Source organism: Mesoplodon densirostris, chromosome 16 (genome assembly GCF_025265405.1).
Source record: "Mesoplodon densirostris isolate mMesDen1 chromosome 16, mMesDen1 primary haplotype, whole genome shotgun sequence".
Taxonomy (NCBI): Eukaryota; Metazoa; Chordata; class Mammalia; order Artiodactyla; family Ziphiidae; genus Mesoplodon; species Mesoplodon densirostris.
In genome coordinates, this window is record NC_082676.1 from 87,781,790 (window position 1) to 87,807,271 (window position 25,482).

The window sequence follows — 25,482 nt, forward strand, 5'->3', positions numbered from 1 at the left end:
CCGGTCCCCACAGCTTTGTTATTTAAAGTCAGGTTAAGGGAAGAAAAAAACCCACAGACAGGTTTGGCTGGGAGGCCCGAGGACAGGAAAAGTTAGAGATATTTATTTGACAGGGTCAAGGTTGGTGCCTTTCTCTTCCCTCTCCCCAGGTCCCATAGGTGTTAGGCTGAGAGACATTTAATCGCGGGAGTAGCGGTTTCATATCTATAACAAAAATCAAATAATGCAAGATGATTTACTCCCCCTAGCAACCGCGGAGCTCACCCTTAGCAACCAGGCTAGCCTCAGGCTGCGGTGTAATCAGCTTGAAAATATTTCAATTATTGTGTTGATTTTAGTGGATTTGAGAAGCGCTGTGTGGAGAGCCGGGCACATTCTCCCCGCGACCTGCAGAGGAAGATATTGATTTAAACAGGTGTCAGGGAGGGAAAGTGGGGTAAATTTAAATGCAACCGGAGAGCAGCGCATTGCACGCAGAACAGGGCGGGGATGACATTTTGTGCGCCGCCTTGAACGAAAGTGACTCAACTGAACTAGAAATTTCACCTTGAAAATCATCTCCCATCGACACCATCAAGGCGGCCCGCCACGTCCCCCGTGGCGCCAGCGGGCAGCTAGTGGGGGCTGGTGTGGCCGCAGAGGGGCCATGCCCCACCAAGACCAGGCCTGCGGGTGGCCCGAGGCTGTGGAGGCTGGAACAGGGTGGTGCGGCATCTCAAGAGGCCCTTTGGAGGCAGGGGAGAGACTGGGGAAGGACTCCAGACCGGTCACAGTCTCTGTGCCAGCCTCAGTTTCTCCTCCGTAAACCAGGCAGGTGTTCCCTAAGGCCCTGGGGCCAGGCTGTCTTCTCTGAGACCAACCTCTGGGGTCCTGGCCTCCGCCCAGGCTGCCCCATGCTTCAGCCTCTCACCAGCAGCAGTGCGCCTGAGCCCCGCCCTGCACTGCCGCCCATCTCCCTGGTGACAGCTCCCTCCCTGTCACCCCCAGACAGGGCTGCTCCTGGCCCCCCGGGGACCCCAACACCCACCCTCTCTTCGCTGCCTGGAGGAGTGCACAGGACTGCGGCCAAGGCGGCCGAGGAGGCGGGCCATCTCCTGACCGCCCTTCGGTCTTGGCCTCAGGGCCCCCCCACCGCTCCCCTGAAGCCAGCTCTCCCCCTGAGAGTCAGGGCATCCCTGGGAAGAAGGCCCTCTGAGGGCGCGAGGCTCCAGGGTCAGGCAGGGAACCAGCGGACTCTTCAGGGTCTCCTCTGCTTCGGGGACATCTCAGGCCACACCAGGTAGAAGAATCACTGTGAACCCCCAAACCCCGTCTCTTCGCAGACGCGAACTGTCCTGAAGCCCTGCATTCAGCTCAGGGTTCCTTCCACTCCGCCTGCGGGGGTGGGGGGGGGCTGGCTCCTGCCCCACCCCCAGTTTAGGTGCCCCCTGCGTCGGGGCCTCTCCAAGGCAGGAGGGGGAGGGGGTGGGGTGGGGCAGGAGTGGCTCCCTGGACTGGGCTCCCTGGGCTGCACCATGGCCTGCTGGAGCCCGTCCAACTCAGGGACCTGCGATCCGGGGAGCCCTTTGGAGGCTCCAGGGAGGGACTCCCCACAGGACCCATGTCACATGGGGCCTTCCAGAGCCTGAGAGCCAGGACCCAGGGATGGTGTCTGGGCCACTCCTAAGACCTGCCCCCCACTCAGGCTCTCCTTCACATGGGGGCCACAGTGACCATCCACAGGGGCCTCGAGAGGAGTGTACACACTGCCCCACGTGGAGGCCCGCAGCTTGGGAAACCCTGGGCCCATCTCCTCTCCAGGCTCTGAGTCCAATCCTTGGCTCCGACCAGCATCACCCAGGGGCCCCAGGCCATGTGTCACCCCTGCTATAAGCCCTCTAGCAGCTTCCCACCGCCCCGGGAAGGAGACCCCAGACCCCACACGATGTGACCCTCCCAACCACACTCCCACCGTCGCCCCTTCTCACCACCCTCCAGCCACACAGGCCTCCTGCTGCTGCCGCCCACTCCAGGCCCAGTCCAGCCCCAAGGCCTTTGCACGTGCTGCCAGCCCTGCCTGGACGGTTTCTCCCCAGATCTCATGATGTCTGCGTTACATAACCCTTCTGAGCCTCAGCTGCTTCACCTGCACATGAAGAAACGTCCCCTCTGCCTCGGTCTGGGTGCTGCTGGGCTGGCAGGGTGGGGTGGGGCTGGGACCAGGGGACTGGTATCCCTCTGCCAGCACGTTCCTCCTGGGAGATCAGAAAATGCCAATCTGGTCAATACCTGGGAGGTTCATCCAAATCCTCCAGCGATCCCCAAAGTCCCAGCAAAGACTGCAGGAAAGGACGGCGGGGTCCTCAGAGCTCTTCCACGGCACCCACGGGGGTGCTGACCAGCCTCAGGGTCTGGGATGCTGGGACTCGGAGAGACCGGAGGCAGGAATGCCGGCCGTGCCCTGACTCTGTGGGGCCTCAGACAATCCCTCTCCCCAGGAAGCCTCAGCTGCTCATCCACAGAACAGGTGCAAGCCAGGTAACGGCCGTAGCCAGTGAGATAAAGTCCTAGAGCTCACCAGGGCGCCCTCGTGCGTGATTACGTCACATCCGGGGCCTCAAGAACACCCTGATGTTGTCTCAAAATGTCCCTTGTCACATCTCGGGAGCCAGGGTCCTCAGCTCTCACCAGGTTCCCTAAGGGGTCTCCAGCCTCCGAGGGCTGCATCCCACAGAAGACCCCTAAAGATCAGGAAGCAGGTGATCCCACTTCACAGATGGGAAAACTGAGGTCAGACGTACTAAGGACCAGACTTGCCGTAGTCACCTATAAACAGGGCCCAAGCCTGCTGGCCACACGTGGCTCTGGTGTGGTGGCATCGGCCCCAGGTGCCCGCCCACTGGGCTGTAGCCACCAGCCACAGCCCCGGCCTGGGCTTCATTTTGGCTCTGAATTTATAGAAAAGCTCAAGTCTCTCCCGAGGTTTCCCCAGCCCCTTTAGAACAGCAATATGCTACTCAAATGTGTATTTTTATTACTTCCTCTATTATAAGTAAAAATATTGTAACGCATGTGATACTTCACCAGCTGTCTGTGCAGGAACGGTAGGCCCCATTCGAAGTGGAATTCGGGTGGGCAGGCTTGCTGCCTGGGGAGGAACCTGTGGCTTTCTGTGTAGGCTGGCCCCCATATGCCAGGCCACATGTCCCCAGTATGGGAACCAGATAATTGTGCCCATCTATCTTGCTGCAGCTGAAAGTGCAAACATTATAAAATCCCACCAGGGCGGTGGCAGCATGTGGAGAAGTGGGTGCCGTCAGGCGTAAGGGGGCACAGCCCCCATGCATGCAGGGGTGCAGGGAGGAAATGACAGCGGGGAGCGTCCTGCCATCTGGGGCTGGACGGTCTTGGGCCCTCCCCACCCTGGTGCCCTACCAGGGCGCTCATGGGGAAACCCAACAGCCTCACAGTGAGCCCGGCTGACACAACAAATAACAGCGACAGGCACGTTCTTGTCAGACCAATCTGTGGTTAATGATGTCCAAAGACACTTGCTCATGAAAGAGTGAAAACACAACAATTTCTTCGTCAAGACCAGAGCTTGTAAAACTGAGCCTATAGGCTGAACGTGGCCAACAGATATTTGGCCTATGTGGTATTGTTTTCTTAACATTTTGGAAATAGTTGCCAACATTTGGAAATCGGGAGACTTCATCAGCTAATCTAGATTTCTGGCTTCTCTGGAAAGCCCAAACTCTGGCAACTGTGAGCCTCTACTCAGCAAAACCGCCCCCCTCCACCCAAGCCCCATCCAGCAGAGAGGTGGTGACCAGGGTCAGTCTGGGCCAGGCCGGCTATCGGCTCCCTGGTGCCAGCCCCTGGGGACCCAGAGGGAATCCGGGATGTCCCTGCAGCAAGTCCAGCCCCAGCCCGAACACTTACCTGCTGGGTGACCTTGGGCAGCCTCCCAGAAGGAGGCAAGGGGCCCCTAAGGGCAGTTGTACCCTTTAGAACTGCTCTCAGGTCCCCACCCTTCCCCCAGGCCCTGTGTTTCTCTGTCACCAAAAGAAGTATCGTCCACATGAATGAAACTCACCAGGATGGGGTTTTGGCCTGTTTGGTGCCTGCTGCACTCCAGCCCCTAGGACAGCGCCTGGCATGTAGTAGGTGCTCAGTCAGTGCTGCGAGTGGACTGCCGTCTCTGTGGGCAGACACACTCAGCCAGCCCCACCCCTCAGACTGGCCTGATACCTGTGGGCACCCGAGCGATGGCCCTGCTCTGAGCCAAGACACCCATTTTAAAGATGACAAAACTGAGGCCCTAGATGGGCCTCGTGGGCTGGAGATGGGGCAGCAATCAGCACAGGCCTGAACCTCTGAGCCGAGAGCCCCTCCCCTGTCCTCACCACCGTCCGGAACTCTAAACGAAACGAACCCATCCCGGGACAAAGCTGGGGTTCAGCCAGGCTGGGGTGGCCCCTGAGAGTGGCAGGGGGACCTGTCAAGGGCGGCAGAGGGAAGGAGCACAGGAAGCAGGGAAACAGTCCCGGCAATCACTTTGATGTTCAGCCCATGAAACTTCTCAAATTATAAAAGAGAATCACTTTTGAGGCTTTAAGTGGCTCCGAATAAACTGAGTGTCCAAAGATACAAAGAAGCACAGATGGCGGCTCCCGTCACAGGGCAGGAGACACCGTCAGTACTGAGAGGAGATGAAAAGCCCTGTCCCTGAAAACACCCTGGAAGTATGCTTTAAAGGAGCAGCGTGAGGGAAGGCGGTTATGAGGGCGATTACCTAAGGCGGCTGGAGAGGCGGGGCCGCCCGGCCCGCAGAAGCCCCTGCCCTGCGATCAGACTCCGGGAAATCGGCAGGTGGCTGGGGGTGGGCGTCACTGTCACACCTGGGGGGGGCAGGTGCAGCCAGAGGCGCTGGGCCGGCCCTCTCGCCCAGGTGTGGGCACAGCCACGTTGCTGCTGAGAACAAGGGCTAATTTCCACCAGCCCCTGTGCGGGGAGGAGGTGGACCAGGCTCTGCCGGGCAACATTGGCCATTGGCTCCCTCAAGCCAGCCCCTGGGGACACAGAGGAAGCAGAGGGGACGGGGAGAGGCAGGTAGGAAGAGCCAAGGCCTGGCCCCGGGGGGCTGTGGGCTCCTGGTCTCCCAGGAGGCCACCGCCAGCACCCAACCCCTCCCGAACCCGGCGCCTGCAGCTGAGCAGACTCCCAGTACCGCGCTGCCCACCCCACGCCCCGCCTGACCTCCTACAGGGCTGGCCACGAGCTGGCCACAAGTCTCCTCCCTCCAGCCCACTGTGTCCTTCCTGACGAGGGACCCTCCAGACCCCTCACCAGCACCCCGGTACCTGGCTGGGGGACAGGGCATCAGGAGGGGGTGGCACACACGTTGCCCTCACATTGGCCACTGTGAGAAGAAGGACGTGGGTCCCTGCTTTCAGGGGCATTAAAAATTGTGACAGTCAGAGTCTGAGGGCTCCGAAAACCAGCCTGCTAATGGCATGCCCCCCAGGGGATCCCGAGGAGGTGCTGGGCAAAGCCGGACCAACAGCCAGGGCAGCCACAGGCCAAGGGCCCCTCAAGCCCTCACACCACGCCCAGTTCACGTGCACGGCCTCCCTGGGCCCCCTTCAGGGGCCGTGGGAAGGGTGAGAGGACCGCCACGTCTTCCCTTTGCAGAGGGCACTGCACCCCCAGCCCCTCCTGTAGCCCACGGCTCCCCTGAGCCCTCCCGGAAGGCAGGCGTGGGGTCCAGCTCGTCTCCGGGCCCCCCCGCCCCACCCCGAATGAGCAGGCGTTTTGCCATCCCGCAGACAACCCTTCCATGGGTCAGACCCTAGAGGAGAGGCCAAGGAGGCTTCTAGAGGTTAAGTCATTGCTGGGTGGGAAATGGGGGCCCTGGCTGGCTCTGGGCCCTGCTCCTTCCACCCCTCAGGGGCTTGGGGGGCCACGGCCCGGGGGTCAAGCGCCTGCCCCAGTGCACAGACCAAGCTGCACATCCACAGGCTGCTCCTCTGGAAGCTCAGGTTGACCAGAGCCAGCAGACCCTGAGCTTCTGGAAGGCTCTGGGGGGATGAGGGGGAGGGGAAGGCTGGGAAGGGTGGGAAGGTGGGGAAGAGGTGGCCTCGTTTTGCCCTCAAAGCCGGCTTCCTTGTAATTAAGAGTCAACTTTGTAGCAATGTGTCTCTTGCTGTTGTGTCCCTCCGCCAGATGATGAATTGTTAATGAGTACCTGTTACAATGCTAATGAAAGTGGGATCCGTATGTAAATAAAGAAAATTTAATAACTTAACAAGGTGGATTAAAATGCCCCAACCTCCTCCTCAGCAGCTAATCTGGGCCAAACAGCAGAGTTGCCATCTAAGCGGGGAGCAGCGGCTAATGCATTCACCTCAGCACACTTTCCAAAATATAATTAATATTTTAAAAATTTATAAAACTGAAATCAGAGGTCTTGATTGTAACAAACAAAATATCCATCTTTAATCTGCTACCCAAGGGCCAACGGTGCCCCCCTCCCCTCACCGGTTCCACTCGGAAAAGACAAACCACGATCCAACCTGGGAGCCAGAGATCTGCTGGTAGGGAGGGCGCCGGGCTAGTCGGTGGCACAGCTGGGACACGCCACTCACCCCCTGTGGAGGGCGGGCTCGCTGCCTGGTCTCCTGCGCTAGGGCAGGTTTGTCCCAGCCAGGCCCCCAGCCTCCACGGCCCTGAGCACCGGCAGCCCCAAGGTGGGAGGTATGTCTGAGTCAAACACCACCCTGGACTCTGGAACCTCCAGCAGGGTGGGCTGGGGCCTGACAGGAGCGCGGTGGTCTCAGGCCTGAGCTGCAGCTTGCCTGCTCTGCAGAAGAGGCCCCTGAGGCTCAGGGGGGCCTAGCACTGGCCACACTCCCACGGCCACTTGGGGAGGGGCCACCCCGCCCACACCAGCTCCTGGCCCCTGACCGGCTGGGGGCCCTTGCGCAAGGAAGCCAACCTCTCTGGGCCTCAGTTTTCCCCTCTGGAAAGTGGGAACGTTCCTGGTGCCACCACAGGGTTGGCGGGGGTGGTCAGTGAGTGCTTCACAGCTTGGGCACCCTCAGTGAGGACTCCCAGGCGAGGGTGTGGGGATGTGAGTGTCCCCCAGGGAGGGGTCTGGCCTGCTGGGACATGAGGACAGAGCAGCGCCTCCTGGGGTCGGCAGCTAGGACTGCTGTCCTCCCAAGGAGGGCATGGGGGGGTGTCAGGATCTAGGCCCCCCCACAGCCTCTGCCCCTCCATACTGTGCCCCAGCCGGTGGCCCCCCGGGCAGCGCTGCCCAGCCATCAGCTGTTCCATCAACCTTGACCCATCAGGAACGTGGGTGCCTACAGACAGGGGCTGGGCTCCCCTGTGGCAGCCACTGGCAATGGTGCTGTCTGCAGCTGGGAGACAAAGGCCTCTCACTGTCCTGGGGCGGAGGGGCGGCGCCCGGCATCAGACGTGACTTTGAAGGGGAGGGGCCACAGGCCTGTCTTCTGGGTCTGCTGAGCGGGAGGAGAGAGGGAGATGGAGCTGGCCAGCACCTCCCTGTCCCCAGGTGACCAGCGCCACCGCACTGCCACTGTGTGCCAGGCACTGTCCTTAATGCTGGGGTTACCGGAGACCCAGGCAAAGCCCCCACCCTGATATTCTAGTTGGAGACATAGACAAAACGACTGAGCCATCGACTGAATATAAACTGTTACACTAAGCGTGCTACCGAGAAACCAGGGGCAGGAAGGCGGTACAGAGCGAATGGGCTGGGGGTTGGTGGGCAGAGGGACAGGCAAGGTGACATCTGACCTGAGGCCTGAATGGAGTGAGGAAAGTGAGGCAGCAAGCCAGGCAGATATCTGGGGGAAGAATGTTCCAGAAAGAACATGCAGACCCACAGGAGGACGGAGCTGGTGTGTTTGGGGAACGCAGGGTGGGGGGCTGGAGAGAAGGGGGCCCCTCAGGGGACAATGGTGGAGGTGGGATCAGGGAGCGGGGCTGACCCTGGGGCTGGGGGTGGCTCTGTGGGTAGCCCACAGCGTCTCTCCCGGAGGGTGGACCCCGCTGCCTGCCCGGTGAGCCAAGGCCTGGAAAGTTTGGTGTGTAAACTGGAGGCCCCGCCCACCTCGGATCTGCCAGCAATTTAGTGCATCACGGTGCCACCGGACATTTTTCATGGCTTGACCTCACTTTTAATCAGAGACTAAATTATTCATGCCGCTTGATGGGAGACGATGCCGGGAGGGGCCTGGGCCCTGGGCCGGCTCAGCCAGGCTGAGACCAATCCTTCCAATCAAACATAAGCGGCCAGGAGGAAACAGCTTGCCCGCGTGGCTCCCGCCTGCCCCGCGTCCATCTCGCCCGCCTGTGGCCGGCCGGACGCTGAGCTTGGGGAGACCGGGAAGGGAAGCCCGGCTCGTCCGGGGCCCGGCAGCTCCGCTCTCCTGCACCTTGACCTGACCCTCTCAGAAGGCGTCTGGGCTCCGCTGTCGGATAGACCCCAGGTGGGCCTCCCTTCTTCACCCCGGCCCTTGGGAGAGGGCCCCTCCAGAGGGCGCCCAGGAGAGGTAAGGGGGCCCCTCCCACAAAGCCCAGGTCTTTGTCAGAAGAAGGTGGGGAAGGGTTAAAGTTCACCCGGCCCTACACCCAGTGCCTCTCCTGTCCTAATGCCCCCCCACATGACTCCCTTCCAATTTGATGCAACAAACAGTTACTGGGTACAAGGCATGCGCTGGGTGACATCAGGGGTGTGATTCCAGCTGCCCCACCCCTGCCTTCCCAGGAGGGGGTCTCAGAAAAGAAATGCCAAGACAGAGCAGAGGGGGCAGTGGGCGCATCCAGGTGAGGCCATGGGGTCCCGGATGCACACCTGTGCTCCTTCCCCTATGTCCCAGCAGGCCTGGCGCCCCTCACTGCCCCCCTACTTCCGCCCCACCATCTCCAGCGGCTTCATCTCCTGCACGGGCCAGTGCCTCACCCCCTGGCAGGTCCCAGGCCTGGGGGCTTCTGCGGCTGGGGCCACAGGGAGGTTCTACAGGCTGGTCCAGCACAGTCTTGGGTCCAAGAGTCCCAGGGGAGAAGGGAGAGGGGTTTCCACAGCAACGGGGGAAATCCCAGAACTGTGCGTCCACACACGCAGAAGAGACATAAGACGGGGAAACTGAGGCTCTAATCGGGTGCAGGACTTAACCTCTGACCCCACGAAAGTTAGTGGCAAAGCCAGGATGGGAAGAAGTTCCCTCCCCACCATCCTGGGCCATCCAGGATGAGCCCCTGGCCTGCAGGTGTGCTGAGCCCAGCCCGAGAGACAGGAGCTCAGGGGACCTGCGGGGGGCTGGCCTGCACCCTCACCCCCACATGCGTCTCTCTACTGCCCCCGATGTGCAGGCACCCCTGTCACAGGACTGCCCGGGACCCCCAGCAGCCCCAAACACCGTGGCCCCAAGCCCACGGCTGCGACTCCGGGACCCCAGGTCTCTGGCCTGGGCAGACTCGGGTAAGCCCCGCCCCTGCAGACTCCACCCCACAGGAGCCTCAGGGCTCATCTGTGAATGGGGTAGGGTACCTGTGCCACCTCACGGGGCTGGGCGGTGGACTGGGGACCGCTGCCCTTGTCACCATCCGCTGGGCAGCCGGGTGGGGGCGAATGTGTAACAAAGAGCTCGTGTCAGGGTGACCGGGCGGGGGCGGAGGGGACAGCGAAGCCCAGACTTTGGTGCAATCACCCCTGTGGCCGACTGCAAGCCGTGATGGGATGTCCCTGCGGGGGGCGCTGGAGGGGGCACGTGGCTCTCAGGAGCTGATGTGAGCTGCCTTCAGCACCCCCAGACTCCCCGGGCCTCCGGGCCTCACCCCCAGAGTGGGAAGCGTTGATCCGGTGACCCCTTCGAGGGCTCAGCCTCACCAGAGCCCAGGTGAGGCCGGGGGGCACCCAGGGGTGCTCCTCAGGGCCTCAGGCAGACGGCAGGGCCTTCGGGGTCCCCAGCAGCCTGGCTGTGAGCAGGGAGCGTGGGGGAAGGTTGACCTCTCTCTCTCTCTCTCTCTCTGTGTCACACTGGTCCCCATAAAAGTGGTCCCCGGGGCTGACTGGCGGCTCTCAGGTAGCCGGGAGGACAGGAGCTTGTTATTTCAGATGAGCAGAGCTGCCCCTGCCAGAGGCAAGACGGATGAGGGTGAGGGCCTGGCTCAGGGACCCCTTCACCCTGCAGCCTTGTCCAGCCCCTCCTCCACGGCCTGTAAAGGCCCCTCGGTACCAGGCAGGCAGAGTGAGAAGGGTCTAGCCACAGAATCACAGCCATCTGCCCTCAGCTCCTGCTCAGCCGCTGCCCAGCTGTGTGTCCTGCAGCAAGTGTCTGAACCTCTCTGAGTCTCTGCTTCCCCCTCTATCAGGCTCTCAGGGGTACTGAGACATGAGGCCTGGAAAGGGCTTTTAAATGTGCCAGAGTCCCTAAAGGTGGGTTCACTGTCACCCCGGGGTTGGGGACAGACGCCCGGACAAGCACTCCCTCAGCAGAGTCCTCACTCTGGAGGAGGGGTGCATGGCTCCCAGAGGACCAGCCTGGGGGGAGGTTCAGGCTCTGGGTGCTGGGAGGACAGGGGTAAAAGACATGGGTGAGCAGAGGCCCCGGCTGGGGGATGAGCGAATCTCCCCTGACCCCGGCCAGCCCTTTGTCACTGGGGCCTGGGGCACCGGGGGCGGAGGAAGGTGGTCCACAGCGTTCCCACGGTGGCCCCAGGCTGCTCTGAAGAGGGGCAAATCCACCTGCAGATGGGAGCCCCCGGGAGGGTCACTCGGAGGGTGGGCCTGTTCTCCCATTGGGGCGAGGGCTTCCTCACGCGGCAGGAGCCCCGTTTCAGCACGTGGAACACCTAGCATCTTGCCCCTCTCGCTGCAGACTCTGGAAGGAAATAAATTCAACACAATGAGACTGTTCTGAAGTGCTGTCCCCACAGTGTCATCGAGTTAAATGACAGACGTTTCACTCGGAAAATTGGCTCAACACCTGCGCAGTAACTTTGTCTCGAATGATTCCAGCAGACGTGGGTGGAGGGGACTCAGGACATCTTGCTGGCCCCTCTGGTGACACAGTAGGAGGCTGAGGGCTAGGCAGGGCCTCCCAGGGTGGCTCTGGGAGCAGCTAAGGACCAGGTGCCCAGGGGCACTGGCCAGGCAGGGAGAGGCGTCCCAGAACATGTAAGTGGTGATGGACATGGGCCCAGCCCAGCGGCAGGGGCTGGCCGAGGTCACCTTGAGCAGCCAGCCCCAAGGATGCTGGTCACAGAGCTCAGGATGTGCGGGAAGGCGGCTGAGCCAGGGCAGCCAGAGGCCAGGGGTCCAGCCAGGCTGACTTGCCCGTGGATGCCCTTCCTTCAGACCTCGGTGTCCTCATCTGTAAGATGGGCTTGTTGGGCAACATCAGGTGTGGAACGCTGGCTGTGTGTGGGTGCAGGGTTGGCCTGAACCCCGTGACAGGTGCAATCATAGCCATAGGGACTGATAACGAAGACAGCGGTCCTGCCTGAGGGGATCAAGAGGGCTTCCTGGAAGAGAGGGCACTTGCATGGGGCCTTAGAAGATGAATAGGAGTTTGCCAGGCAGGCAGGGAAAGGAGGAAGAGCTTCCAAGGCAGCAAACGTGACCTGGGGGGCATGACTTAACATGGCCAGATGCCTGTGGGACAGGGGTGCAGAAGGGCCTCTGGAGCTCAGTGCATAAAGGGGCCTTGAATGCCCAGTCCTTATCCTATAGTGATCAGGAACCCACGGATGGATTTTAGACAAAGGATTTTAAACCAAGTCGGATCTACAACTCAGAAAGTTACGGGTGGATTTTTTTCGGTTTTTATTGTTCCATATTTGCACTTTCCAGATTTCTTATAATGCACACAGACAGATTTGTTTACTTATCAGAAAAAAACAAATGTGAGAAACGACTGGAGGGGAACGAAGGTGGAAAGTATCGTCTGTGAGTGGCCTCCAAGCTCTAACCCTGAGTCCTCCTCCCCGCTGCCCGCAGGAGCTGCCGCCTGCCCCGCCTCCCACCACCCTCCCAGCCGGTCCCGTGGGAGGAGGTGGGCTCTGGACCGATCTGTCCAGCTCCCCTGGGGCAGGGCTGGTGCCCCGAGGCTGGCACCCTGTTGGGCACTCCCTCTTCCTTCCCACCGCCCGAAATGTCATGCAGCAAACAGCTCCCAGGTGTGAATTAAGCTTTCGGGGGGCGCCCACCAGAAAGTCGACTTGGAGCCTAGAGATGTGAGTTTCTAGCCCCGATTTGCTCCCGAACCCACCTCCCGGCCTCAGTTTCCCCTTCTTTAAATGGAGAAGGCTGCCCTCAGTGACCTGGAAGACCCCCTTCCACTCCTACTGGGAGACCCCCCTGCAGTCACATGGGATTCTGTGACCCTGAGGAAGGCAGACTGACAGGGAGACACCCCTGAGTGCCCCGGGAAGTTGCACCTGAGTGCCTTTTAGATCACGGGGTGGGGGGACAGCTCTAATGCCCCCTTCAAACCATTTATAGCAGCTCATGCTCGCCGAGGGCTAAACACGGGCCAGGAGCTGTCCATGCACTTCTTAGCACTGTCACACTTAATGCTCCACAAACCTACCGGGTCCTTCTATCCTCTCCATTTCACAGATGTGGAAACCCAGGCACAGAGAGGTTAAACGATCCGCCTTAAGTCACACAGCTGGCAAGCAGCAAGCTGCTGCCTGCCCTCCACCCCTGGGCTCCCTGGGAGTTGCAAGGTGCTCCGTTACACTTGGCAGTGGGTGGGGCCTCACGGGCAGGAACCGGGACCGGGGCAGCCACCCCTGAGGCCCGTCACCATCCAATCCTAACAGACTGGCCAGAAGATCTTGCAGCATCTCATCAGCCAACCAAGGGCTCCCACAAAACTCTGCTGAAACCCAAACCCTGACGATATTTGTAGAAATCATTTCCAAAGCAGCTGTTCAAATAAGGTGACTTGTTAGTCAAGAAACAGGCGTGGTTGGGGAAAACACAACAGCTGGGTTCTTTTTCCTTTTTCTTCAAATTGGGGTCTTATTTTTCAAAGTAGACCGACAGCACAAGTCCTTGACTGGGAGCTCCGCCCCGTCCTTCAATCCGGCACCTAATCCTCTGATGCCCTTTATCAAACACCCAGTCACTTAAAGTGTTATTAAATGCCTTTTTTGGATTATAATTTTTACTCTTGATTATATGATGACTGTATAATCAAATATTCATTGGATAATGATGATTAAAATATATAATCCCCCCAAGATGTTTAGAACAATTTAGGCTACCATTGACTTAATTAAGAGAGGGAGGGATTAGTGACATGAAGGGGCAATTTTTTTAGAACTAATTTCGTAGTTCTTGTGGCTCTGAAACCGGAAGGAGAAGGGGACGGATGGGGAAGACAGAAGACAAGGGTACAGTGATCACCTACCCCTTGGAGGACCTCAGGCCTCGGGGGGCAGAACAGAGCTTGGGTCTCGCAGGTGCTGGGCAGGCTGGGCTCGGCCACGGAACGAGCGCTCGGGACACGGGATCAGAGCCGACAACAAGGCAAACCTGGCGGGGCTGGTTAGACGGAAACTTCCAGCCCTGAGGAGGCGCGGAGGCCGTGGAGGCCCACTCCCCACCCTCGTGCTGGCAGCCTGCTCAGACCAGAGCCTTCCCAGCAGGCCAGCTCCTTGCTTGTTGGGGAAGAGGGGGTGCAGGAGGCTTGACCAGGCTCGTCGCCTGAGTTTTAGCTTAATGCACACCCGTCTCCTGTGTCTTTCTAAAACAGAGGTGATACAGGCCGGTTCCAGCTGACAGGCTCACTAGCCTTGTCCCCACCCTGCGGGACAGGCCCCTGTCCCTGTCTCCTCAGATGGGGAAGCTGGAACAGAAGTCAAAGGGACCCACTCAGAGTCACAGGGCAGGGAAAGGCCGACCTGGCTGCCCTAGGGGCTGTGTGGGACTGTTCCCATGAAGCCCTAGAAACCGCAGGTGAGGCTCAGGATGCTCCCCTCTGTGCCCTGGCTACACCCCTTCCGTTCCACCCCCTCCAGGCTAAGCCGGGCGGTCACTGCCAATGCCTAAGCCCACCGCACAGTGAGATAAGTAGACATTTGCCCGAGAATTAAGTGCTGCTCATTGACAGGCCACAGAAATCCACCCGCCAACGGGCGCCAATGCCCAGTATGCTCCAGGGCAGGGATGAAGGAACGGGGAATCAGAATTGGGGCCAAATTCCATAATCCATATTTACATAAATCTGCAGCTAAAAGCTGGGAGCGGCCCTCCGTCTCACATGCCAGCCTCCCTCTGCAGAAACCACGGCCAAGGCCACGCCAAGGCTCTCCTCCTGCCCCAAGCAGCAGGAGCATTTCCTGGATGGAGCTGTCTTCGGGCTTCCTGACAGCCCAGCCCAGAGCCCTGCCCAGAGCCCCTGGGCTCCTCCCCAGGAAACATGGGGAGGGAGACCCCTCCTCTGTACTGGGCTGCTCAATCCCAGGGCAGGCTAAGGGTTGCCCTGGCATTAGTATCCTGGGCGAACAGATTTGTCCCCAGACCTTGGAGAAGCCCTGAGGGAGCAACTTCCCCAGTGAGGATGCTGAGGCGGGGGGATGTCAGAATCCCTGCCCCAAAGTCACCCAGGGCCCAGTGAGACTCATCGTCACAGCTGCCAAGAGTGGGCACTTCCTTTATGTCAGGCCTGTGCCCTCCCTGTACTATAAGATGTATTAGTCTGCTAGGGCTGCTGTGACAAATATCCCAGGCTGGGTGGGGCTTAAACAGCAGAAATGTATCGTATCTCAGTTCTAGAGGCCAGAAGCCCGAGATCAAAGTATCAGCAGGGCTGGTTCTTCCTGAGGCCTCGCTCCTTGGTGTGCAGATGGCCGTCTTCCCCGTGTCCTCATGTGGTCGTCTCTCTGTGCGTGTCTGCGTCCTAATCTCCTCTTCTTACAAGGATGTCAGTCCTATCGGAGTAGGGCCCACCCTAGTGACCCCATTTTACCTTAGTCACCTCTTTAAAGACCCCACTTCCAAATTCAGTCACTTTCTGAGGTGCCGGGGGTTAGGGCTTCAACATGTGAATTTTGAGGGGACAATTCAGGCCATAACATACATTTTCACCCTAAATCCTCACCACCCCAGGAGGAATCCGAGAGGTTAATCTGCCCAAGGAAGCCAGGCTGGGGCCTTCCCATGCTGCTCAGCCCCCACCTCTTGGCTCTCAGAGGAGGCACCTAGTACCCAGCACGAGTCACAGCCCAGAATCCAGCTCAGAGGGAGGTGACGTCGGGTGGTGGGAAGTCAAATCTGAGCCTCCTCCAGCTTTCTCCAGGAGGACTCAGCCCTGAGGGGCTCTGACAAGGCCAGGGAACAGAGGTGGGGACACCCTGGTGATTGGTGGGGACCTGAGGTTGCCCCTTGCAGAGGAGGGGAGCAGACCCCCAGCTGCTTCACAGGCGGCTCCCACCACCATGGCTCCATACCCCCCCGCCCCTCCCCTCACCGGGCCAGGCTACTGCCCAGAAAGCACTGAGCCCCACCTGAGTTCCACTAACCTCTGAGCTGCCGCTGCCCCCTGGGCAAAGCGACCCTGGGTGGCTGCCCTCACCAGCCCCCTGAGCCACCGTGAGGACATCCTAGGATCTCACGCAGGGAGCAGGCAGGGCACTGGGCAGGGCCCCGCTCCTGGGACAGCTGAGGACAGGTTCTGAGAAGCGCTCAGCCATACACCCGTTGCCCGTGTGTCAAAGTCATGGCTCTGAGCAGCCCAGCTGGCGCTCAGGTCCACCTCACACATTGTGTCCCCAGCTGGGCTGTCCAGTCCTGGGCTCCTGCCTGGCCCTCATCCTTCCCTGTGTTTGGCCCAGTGGGTGGTAAAGAGGTTTGAACCATTGGCCTCCCTCCCCAACCAGAGTCCCAGGAGGGCGGGGCCATGTACACAAAAGGTGTTTTCTTATTTCCTGTGTTCCTGACGCTCTGGCATCTGGGGCCTGACTGGGAAACACTGCCCATCCCAGAGCCAGAAAACGACTCACCCCAGGGCCTTGCCTTTCAAAGGCAAGCGCAGCCATCCAGAGCCTGCACTCCACCACCTCCCCTCCAGCTCACAGGATTCCTCTGCCCCCATCACCCAGGGCCGGTACAGACAGCTAGGGACAGCCCCGTAGCCCATAGTATTCAAACTAGCCAGTCCTAAGCTTGCTCAAACTTGTCTACTCTATGTCGCCCATTCCTTCCCTGGGAAACCCCAATAAAGGCTCTGGGTCATGCTCTCCCCCCCCACCTTGCCGCCTACCACCCCTCCCTGGTGCTTCCCCACCTGGCCCTGCGTGGTGTGCCAGCCCCCTGTTTGTAGGGATCCATGTATAAACTTCTCTCATGACAGTCCTTTCTGTGTCCCAACGTCTTAGCATTCCTAACTAAATACTGGGTACATTTTAAAAAATATTTATCTATTTGTTTATTTATTTGGCTGCACCGGGTCTTTGTTGGGGCATGCGGGATCTTTAGTTGCAGCATGCGAACTCTTAGTTGCAGCATGTGGGACCTAGTTCCCTGACCAGGGATCAAACCCGGGCCCCCTGCACTGGGAGCACAGAGTCTGAGCCACTGGACCACTAGGGAAGTACCCCGGGTACATTTTTTTTTTTTTTTTGCGGTACGCGGGCCTCTCACTGTTGTGGCCTCTCCCGTTGCAGAGCACAGGCTGCGGACGCGCAGGCTCAGCGGCCATGGCTCACGGGCCCAGCCGCTCTGCGGCACGTGGGATCCTCCCGGACCGGGGCACGAACCAGCGTCCCCTGCATCGACAGGCGGACTCTCAAGCAGTGCGCCACCAGAGAAGCCCCCCCCACCCCGGGTACATTTTAACACTCCTCTCTGACCAGTTCTCAGTGTCTCCTGCAGTCTGAAGATGGTTGCGGAGTGGGCCTCTGGGCACAAAAGCATGGGTGGATAGAATGGAATCGAGTGGAGAAGGAGGAATTCCCACCCCTGAAACTCTAAGTCCACGATGAGCTAGCCTCTGCAAAGCTGACTAAGATGTTCTCGCAGACAGGACAGCTTTGATAGCTGGAAGTGACTCTCAGAACCGCAGACGCACAACTAACAGAGATGAAGGGGTTTGGGTGTCTGTGAACCAGCCAAGCCCCTCCCCCTGCCCCAGAGGCTCCTGGGACACGCCCCTCCAGGGACCCGCCCCCTCCCTGGTCACGCCCCTCCTGGGTCTCGCCCTGCCTGTCTCAAGAGAGGAGGGTGGAGTTAAGGGCAGCGCATTCCAATCCCGGCCTTCTCGCCCAAGGCTAGAAGCAGACCCCAATATTACTGCCGTGCTCTCCCTCATTCCCTCCCCGCAAGTTCTAGTTAAAGCCTTGCTCCCTGGAAGCCTAGTTGCTCCAGTGAACCTGCAAGGACCCATAAGGACCCCTTAGGTTTGGTCACGCTCTTCCAAGGCTTCCTTTGGTCCCTCTACTCTCCCTGGGGCAGTGGAGGTGGGAGGAAGCGGAGGGGGGAGGCTAACCAGGTGCCCCTCCTGCCTCAGGCCGGGCCTCGATCCTGCCCGGGTCCGCGGGTCTCAGTGGCCATGGGGCCAGGGCTCCCAGCTGGTGTCCCCCAAGCCCAGCAGCAGCCCTTCTACTATCACCAGCCCCCAGAGAGCAAAGGGCAAGGTCAAGACAGAGTCTTCTGGGGCGGGGGCTGCCTTCCCTTTAGCCCGCCCTTCCCGCCCCCAGTGAAGCGGCTGCTACGGGCTTTTCCGGAGTGAGAAGGAATCCCAGAGAGGCTGGACCGAGACTCAGGGCCTGAGAGGGAGGCGGGAAGGAAGGGAGAGGGAGAGAGTAGAATCTGAGGGAAGAAGGGCCCCAGGAAGAAAGGACCGGGAGACGAGGTCAGGATCTGGGAAGCGCCTGCCCCGCGGTGCCCCGGCTCCGGAGACCCAGCAGCCCATCCTCCTCGATGCCTGCCCTGCACAGCCCAGCTCATCAGCAGGTCCTGTCTGCTCGGCCCCTCTCACACCTCCACCTGGGCGGCTGCCCTGGGACCAGGTAAGCAAAATCGGAGCCTGCGTTTGGAGGCTTGGTGGGGAGGCAGGGGGAGATGGGGTGGGTGAGGGAGAGGCCTCAGCTGTTCTCCGTCAGAGTGTCCCAGCGCAGGCCCGGGCGGTGAAGCTGTCCTTGGTGTGGAGCCCCCAGGAAAGGAGCGTGTCTTTGGGGCAGCTCCCTCCGGCCGGGAGCCATGCTGCGGGAGGGCCTGGGCTGCGGGTCCCAGCAGTCGTGGGAGTTGGGTGGGTGAAGCACGTGCTGAAGGGCGGCAGGGACCCTCCAACATCCTTCCTAGTCTTCGGCCAGTCTCTTGAGATTCAAGTCGGATCAAGACCTCCCTTGTTGGGCCTCCCAGCCCGGGAGGCGGCAGCCACTTGCCTCAGGCCACGCCCCCTCCCGGCCGCCTGCGCCCGCTTCCCCATCCCCCGATCCCCGCACTCTCGGCTGCGCCTCGAATTGCCCTGTGAAGTCGGCCTCCCTTTCCTCTCCTTAAAATGAAGACGGCGGCGGGGACACCTGCCCACAGCCAGCGAGGCCGAGGTGATGAACAGAGTCCCCAGCAGACGTCCCCTGCTGTTATCATCCCAGGCGCCGTCCACTCCTTAGGGCCTGTCCGTCCACAGCGTTCCTGCCTGCCTGTCGCCCTAGAGCACCAGGTGGACAGAGGCAGGGACAGCCGTCCGGCACCCCTCAGCGCCTAACCCAGGGCCTGAACGTGGGGAGCCGAGGCTGCGGAGGAGGCATAGGGAAGGCGCCGAAGGAAGAGCACCCAGGGCTCTTCTGGATAGTTCGGGGACCTCGGTTGGTGCTGTCGTCCTGGCAGTGGGAGACTATTTCTCAGTCCCCCCCTCCTGGGGATGCCGCCAGAGGGAGAAGAAGTTGCCTGGCGCTGGAGGGGGGGGGGGAGGGGGAGGCGGCTTTGAAAACCCTGCCAGTGCGTCAATGGCTCGGTGAGGGCAGTGTTGTAGTTACACTTTTTTAAAATTAAGTGAATAATTAAAAAGAAGTTGATTATCAATTAGATAATTAAATAATCCATTTTACTTTCACAGTCCTGCTTTCCCTCTATTTTTCCTTCCTTTCCCCCCCCCCCGTTTTTCTCTTCTTTTCTCTCTGTCTCCCTCTCTCTGTCTCAATTTTTTTTTTTTCTTTTTTGGTTAATCACTGTGGCCGCGGTAATGAGCAGCCTCGGGTTGCCAGGCAACCGGCTCCCAGTTAAACAGTCACAGCTGCCTCCTGTCCGTGCCCTGACGGCTGCGCGGGGGCGGGGACCCCGCTGCAGCCCCTTCTGTGCGGCGACCGGACTGACCCCCACCGTGGAGACGCCCGGGCAGCGCGGTGCACGCCGTCCTGGACCGAGGGCCCCGCACATCTGCCCCCTCGCCGCTCGCTGCCCCTCGCCGCTTGCTGCCGGCGCCGTGCGCTCCCCCTACGCCCCTTCCCGGCCGCTCGGCCCATCGCGGTCTCGGCGCTCGCAGCCTGGCGCGCATCTCCGCGCTGCGGGCCTCAGTTTCCCTGCCGCCCGCGGCCGCGAGGACCCGCGAGGACCCGCGAGGGGCTCAGGCCGGGCCGTTGGCGCAGCGGGGAGGCCGCGGAGTCCGAGGTCTGCGCCACATCGACCTCCACGCCGGCACGCGGGACGCGAAGGGCCTCCTGGGAACCGGCTGGGAGAGGTCGGGCTGGAGCCCCGCCAGGGACAGTGAAGCAGGACTGAGTGCCCTCTGCGACCGCCGTGTCGGAGGCCGGGGACAGCTGGCGGTCCGATCCCACTTGGCCACCGCCGCCTCCAGGTCCCATCCTCTCCAAAGACGCCCCCAGTCTCGGCCGGCCGGCCAACCCCGCACGAGTGCGCAACCCCAGGGCGCAAACAGTTCCGGGTGGGCCCCCAACGACGCTCCCCCTGCAAGCCCCACCCTCAGCACGGCACCGGCTGCCCCCCTTGCCCGGGGATCTCTCGGGGTCTTCCCCGTGTCCACCCGTCTGTCCAGCGGTCTGCTCGGCTCCTCGCTCGCACTCTCCTCCCCACCCCCATCTCGTGTTGTTGTTGTGTGTGTGTGTTTTCCTCTAATTCTCCGGAGTTACTCTTTTGTTGCCAATTGTTTCTATGCCCGGAGGCCACGCTGTAAATGAGATGTTACAGCTGCACGGAGCTAAGTAAACACCTTATAAATGAATAAATAAGTGAATAAATAACGAAATAGTCATCTCAGGGACCAGACCGGCTGTCAGGGCTCCGGCCGGGGTCTGTGTCCCTCCGGTGCCGAGGCCTAGAGGTTTAAGAGGTGGGTTGAGAGCCGATATGTCCCCCCTTCCCCCACCAGGCCCCCCTCAGTCAAGCATCCCTCCTCAGCCCCCCTTCCCTCTAACTCCCAAATTTTCCTCCTGGCTCCACAGGATTTTTTTCCCAGGTGTTGTCTGGGGTTCATCACTTCCACCCACCAATTTTCAAACAAAAATGGATTGTCGCTGTGACTCTCAACCCTGGGTTTGCCGCTGAATGAGTCTTCTCGGATAGCGGATGGCGGCCCGGCTCTGGGTGGTCAGAGGAAGGCCCAGGCACTGTCCAGACACTGCCGTCAGGTGCCCGAACCGCCGTCCCAGGACGGGCTGGAGACCTGTGACAAACTGTCATGAAGGAGAAAACGCCATCCCGGGGGCAGCCAGAGCCCCCCACCTTCCAGCCCTGCTGCGGGCGCTGCGCTGGAGAAGACAGGCAGGCCTCAACCATGGAGCCCGAATCTCAACTCAGCGGAAAGAGGCTGAACTTTGCAATTATCATGGATAACAAGAACAAATGGAAAAGCACTCACTGAGTAACTGATATCAATTATGAAACCCGGCTTTAGAGTCTGGAATAAATGATAGGGGAATTGGCCTGAGAGAGAAGGGGAGCAGACATGTTATTATTTACGCCAGATTAAGAAAAGTATCCAATTTGCTGGCCATCTCCCTCCCTGTGGGAATTGGTGTCAATTTTATTATTGTTCCTCCGATTTTAATATTCTCTAAATGAATTACTATTGAGCAAGGTAGTTAGTCAATAGTTTAATGCAATTAATTATCTTTAAATCGCTTTATCTTTTTTTTTTTTTGAGAGTCTTAACTCTAGTGAGCAGTTGTTTACAGGAAACTCCACGATGAGAGGGTTTTACATGGTGTGGGCCCAGGTGGAGATCCTGGAGGGAGGGTTTCCTGGTTCAGAAGCCGGGAGGCCTTGGATCCCAAATCCACGAAAATCAAAATCCGAGGTGTGGTCCTGCGTGGAGACCCTCTACTGCAGTTCAACGCCTGCAGAAGGCCAAGCAGGTCCCCAGGGCTGCCTGGACGTGGGGTGGAGCCTGGGCACCTCCCACCAGAGCCCCTGTTTTGTTTTACTTGTTTGTTTTTAGTTTAAGTGAATCAGGAAAAAAAAAAAAAACCCTCTCACTAGCGGTTCTTTCCTGGACTCTGCCCTGGTGAGACGGAGGCCAGCCCCTGGGTGTGGCATCAGAAAGCTAAGCTGGGCCTTTGCAGTCACACCAGCACCTCCCTTCCCCTCTTCCAAGAGCGGCCCTGGGCAACAGCCTGGGGAGACAGAAGACTGTGAGGGGGGAGCAGTGGGGAACCTAATGTGATTTCCAGGTTCCTAGAGCCCAGCTTCTTTCTTGTTCATGGACGTGGGGAAGGCCTCACCTCTCCCCACCCCACATACCCGCTAAGTATCCCCAGACTAGTGTGGCCCCTACAGACCTCCCTGGGGCTCACTTGGGTTCCCCCCGACCCTCGCCACTGCTGGTGGTTCCCAGCATCTGCGGATGGCAGCTTGGGCAGTTGTGTACAGCCAGGGCAGGTGGGCAGCTCCAGAACTCAGGGCCAGGGCCCTCTTCTTGTTCCCAGCTGTCTGTTCTTGTCTACCGCACTGGTTAGAAGCCAGAGGGGGCAGTGGTCTCAGCTCAAACTGAGGGCTGAAAATTGTCCAGAAGAAGCCCTCTTCCAGAGCCTTCCCCAGCCGTGACCACGAGCACCTGAAAACAAAGTTGTCTGCTGGGAGGTCTGGCCGAAGGTACACTCACCAGAAGGAGGGGAGAGGAAAGGGAGAGGCAAACTTTGTTTCCAGCAGGTCGGAGTAACTTCTCCAGGAGATCCGCACCAAACAGGACTGTGTGGGGTTGGGGGACTCACGGGGTGGGGGCGGCATCCTGCAGGTGGTCAGATCACAGGTAAGAGACACCCTTGTAAATAGTCACTCCCTAGGCCAGGCTTCGAGCTGCTGAGTAATAAAGAATGCTAATGAACGTGCAGAAGCAGCCTGGGACAACGTGCTGTGCACTGGACGGTCCCATCCAAGACACCTTTCCTGCGGGTGGGGGGGGAGGCAGGTGGTAAAGTGACCTGGACACCAGTGGGCTCCAGGACGCCAAGACAGTCCCTGAGAATTATCCTCTTCCTACCACGCGGCACCCATCAGCCTCCAAAAGAAACGCTGGGGCTTCTCACCAGTCAGCGAAAACTAAATTCCCCCGAAACAGCATGGAGGACAGGACCTGGTATTTCATAGTGTTTTAAAAGTAATATTCCGTTCGTCGTTGCCGTGAAATAGGGTACCAGGAGCGCTACAAGAAATAAAAAGAATAATTTCTCAGTGGAGAGGCTGCCTGTTTCCAATTCAGGGCCCGGATGGCTGGAACCTGGACACTTTGGACAGACCAGGGTGGCTCGTCCTCGAGGCCAGAGGCCCAGCCCCTCCCGCCCGCCGCACACACATCTGGAATTGGCATCAGGGGTGCAGCACTCTCAGGAAGTTCTCACACTTCACGACTCATTAAACTCGGGGCTTGGATTCCTCGGGAAAAGGGGATGTGGGCAGGCGGGAGTTATGGGGGGGCAGGCGGGTGGTTTGGCATGGAGGGTTGGAGCCTCAGCCCAGCTCCTCTGGCCCAGAAGGAGGGGGCTGGGCGTGATCTCAGGGGAGCCCCCTCCCCAAGGCTTGGGAACTTGCTGGGTGCCCACCTCAGCAGGGCAGACCTGAAAGCACTTTGGCTGCAGTGGGTGAGGGGAGAGGGACTTGGGAAGGAAGGAACCGCCTCCCATTCAGGAAAGCCCCGTGTCCAGTCCGGGGTGGGGGTGGGGTCCTTGGTGGAGTGGCCAGGGGAGGTAGGTGGGCTACCACTTGAGGAGCACTCTGACCTCCAAGAGTGACTTTGCTTGGACCACGAAATGGCGGGGGTGGGGGGCGGTGTTTGGTGCCCGCCCTGCAGCTCCAGAGGCCTGGAGGTGCTGCTGGGTCCTGCTTGGCTGGGCCGTCCCTCAGGCAGGTCTCCTTCCGGGGGCCAGGGGGCCTCATGGCCCCTTCTCCTCACACTTTCACATGATGGTGACTGATGCTGCCTTAATGTCTGAAGGGGATAATACTTGGAAGCTTAAAATTACAATTGCTTCTACTTAAATTTATTTGATGGCCGGAGCGTTCCCATTATATGTCCGTATATGGGTTTTCAATATCTTAAATGTTTAAAAAGGTTTTATTCTGTACTTACACTGAGTGAAATTAAAAAGAAACAGTAAAATGTTTGAAAATGAAGTGCATTATGTTTAATAAATTTAAAATGAACAAAGACTGCTATATTGCCAGCAATATCATTCCCTGCCCAGGGGCATTAATAAAGACTGGAGGTTTGGAAAAACAATATTTTCTATTAAAATTCTGCGCTGTGTTTCAATATTAAAAGGATATGTGATGAATTTCCAGTGTTACCCAGACGGGGTCAGAGATTAATTTCATTTCTTTCTGGTCAGCATTCTGTCGATAATTAATCAAAAGCAGAGTTTCTTAATGAAACACTTTTCATAAGGTGATAATTAGCAGGAAAGAGGCGGCCCGCAGACAGTTCCTCGAGCTGTCTAATAACCAGCAAGGCAAGGGGCTGGGTCCTGGGGGCGGGGAGAGGGGGGCCTCGGGGACACCGGCTCCCCAGGGAAGGGGCTGATCGGTGGTGAGTCGAGTCCTTGCCCGGCCCAGCCCTGAGCTCGGGCGCTCTGCAAACCCGCTCAGGCCGCTAGAGGAGCCGGGAGGAGCGCGAGCCGCGAGGGCCTAGTCGGGTCCACCCCACCCCGGCCCGGCCCAGAGCGGACACCGAACGCTGTGTGACCTTAGGCAAGTCCCTTCCCCTCTCTGGGCCTCTGCGCTCCCTCCTATCGGAGAAGCAGCTCAAATCAGATCCATTCTGGCTCGGACGCAGAGTCCAGCCTTTGTCCTGGCCGGCTACCCTCTCCACAGAACTCCGGGGGTAGGACCCACGGGAGGCCACGGCCTCGCCAGGCTCCCGCTCACCCCGGCTCCGGTGCGCCCGGCCACGCCTGCGGCCCCGCGGCCGCGGAGCCGGGAGGCCGCGCGGAGGGAGGGGGAGCGAGCCGGGGAGGGAGGGAGGGGAGGAGGCGGGGGCGGAGGCGTCCGCAGACCGAGGGGGATTATTAGTGCATTATAAAATTACTAAAAATAAATGGAAAACAATTAAGGGGTTCAAGAGTAAATAAAGTTAATGAAACAAAATCAGCAGCAATTAGCGGCGGCGCCCACGCTCGCTCCCCAGCAGCCCGGCGCGTGGTTTGGAGCCCGGGGGCTCCGGGCGGTGAACAAAGGCCTCCCGGCCGGCCCGCCAGGCGCGACCCGTGGGGGCCCTGCCCCGCGCCTCGGCCAGAGCCGGAGGGCTGGACCCCCAGGCGCCGGCGCTCCCCACCCCAGGTGCGCCCTAACCCCGGGCCGAGCGGCAGGTGCCGGGTCCACTGCCTGTCTGGCCTTCCCGGTGCTGCTCGGGAAACGCTGCAAAGTTTCCGATAACGCGGAGAGGCGGGGGTTCTGTGCAGATGAGATTATCGATAGTTATTGAAAGTCCCCAAATAGGATTTACAAAGCAGGCTCCTGCGCCTTTAATAGAATTCTAGATAATCTTTTATCACAACAAGACACCCATAGAATTATTTAAACAGATTGGACGGCTGCAGCAGCAAATTTCAATTATTCTAATGCTTTAATAAATGTGGTGCGTGTGTATTAAATTCAAGCTTCTTAATCCAAATTTTACGATTTAACTGCTCTGATTTTTCATTACTGCAACACCCACACACGGCAGTGGCCCGCTCCCTTCCTGGGGAGGACGATCCCGGCTCAGGAAAGCCGAGGAGGGGAGCGCAGAGTGCTCGGCGGCCGGAGAGAAGGGAGCCAGAGGCTGGTGAGGGGCACCAGGCTCCGGGAGATCTCGGGAAAGTCAAGACCTGCGGCGAGGGCAGGAAGAGAGGACCAAGAGAGGAGGGCCTGAGGGGTCCCTGCGCCCCATCCTCCCCGGCGCGGAGCTTCTTGCCCCAAGGCTCCCCCCTCCTTACTCACGTCGCGACTCTGCAGGCCCTGGCGGTTCCCTGCCCAGGAGCTCCGTCTGGACCACCTGGGGGGAGTGCCCCCGGCGGAGGGGGGACAGGACG

The 25,482-nt window shown here is 59.5% G+C and overlaps 1 protein-coding gene across 1 annotated transcript; it reads left to right on the plus strand.

The window, feature by feature from the left end:
• The first annotated feature begins 893 nt into the window (after nucleotides 1-893).
• Nucleotides 894-20,661, plus strand: LOC132477024 (nascent polypeptide-associated complex subunit alpha, muscle-specific form-like). Its single transcript, XM_060079276.1, has 19 exons — nucleotides 894-1,163; nucleotides 4,894-5,091; nucleotides 5,145-5,205; nucleotides 5,507-5,642; nucleotides 5,930-6,020; nucleotides 6,669-6,735; nucleotides 6,848-6,962; nucleotides 7,273-7,338; nucleotides 8,492-8,561; nucleotides 8,892-8,981; nucleotides 9,382-9,490; nucleotides 10,065-10,243; nucleotides 12,011-12,189; nucleotides 17,529-17,655; nucleotides 17,959-18,030; nucleotides 18,124-18,490; nucleotides 18,651-18,828; nucleotides 19,350-20,017; nucleotides 20,543-20,661. Exons 1-19 carry the CDS (start codon nucleotides 894-896, stop codon nucleotides 20,659-20,661), a joined length of 3,162 nt encoding a protein of 1,053 aa, XP_059935259.1.
• Nucleotides 20,662-25,482: the final 4,821 nt, after the last annotated feature.

Bases quoted from the DNA above. Each gene is read 5' to 3' on its own strand.
- LOC132477024 (XM_060079276.1), top strand. From the start codon at position 894: ATGCTTCAGCCTCTCACCAGCAGCAGTGCGCCTGAGCCCCGCCCTGCA. The intron at 6,736-6,847 runs GTATGTCTGAGT...CCTGCTCTGCAG, and splicing joins CGGCAGCCCCAAGGTGGGAG to AAGAGGCCCCTGAGGCTCAG. The intron at 8,982-9,381 runs GTCCCAGGCCTG...CCCGATGTGCAG, and splicing joins AGTGCCTCACCCCCTGGCAG to GCACCCCTGTCACAGGACTG.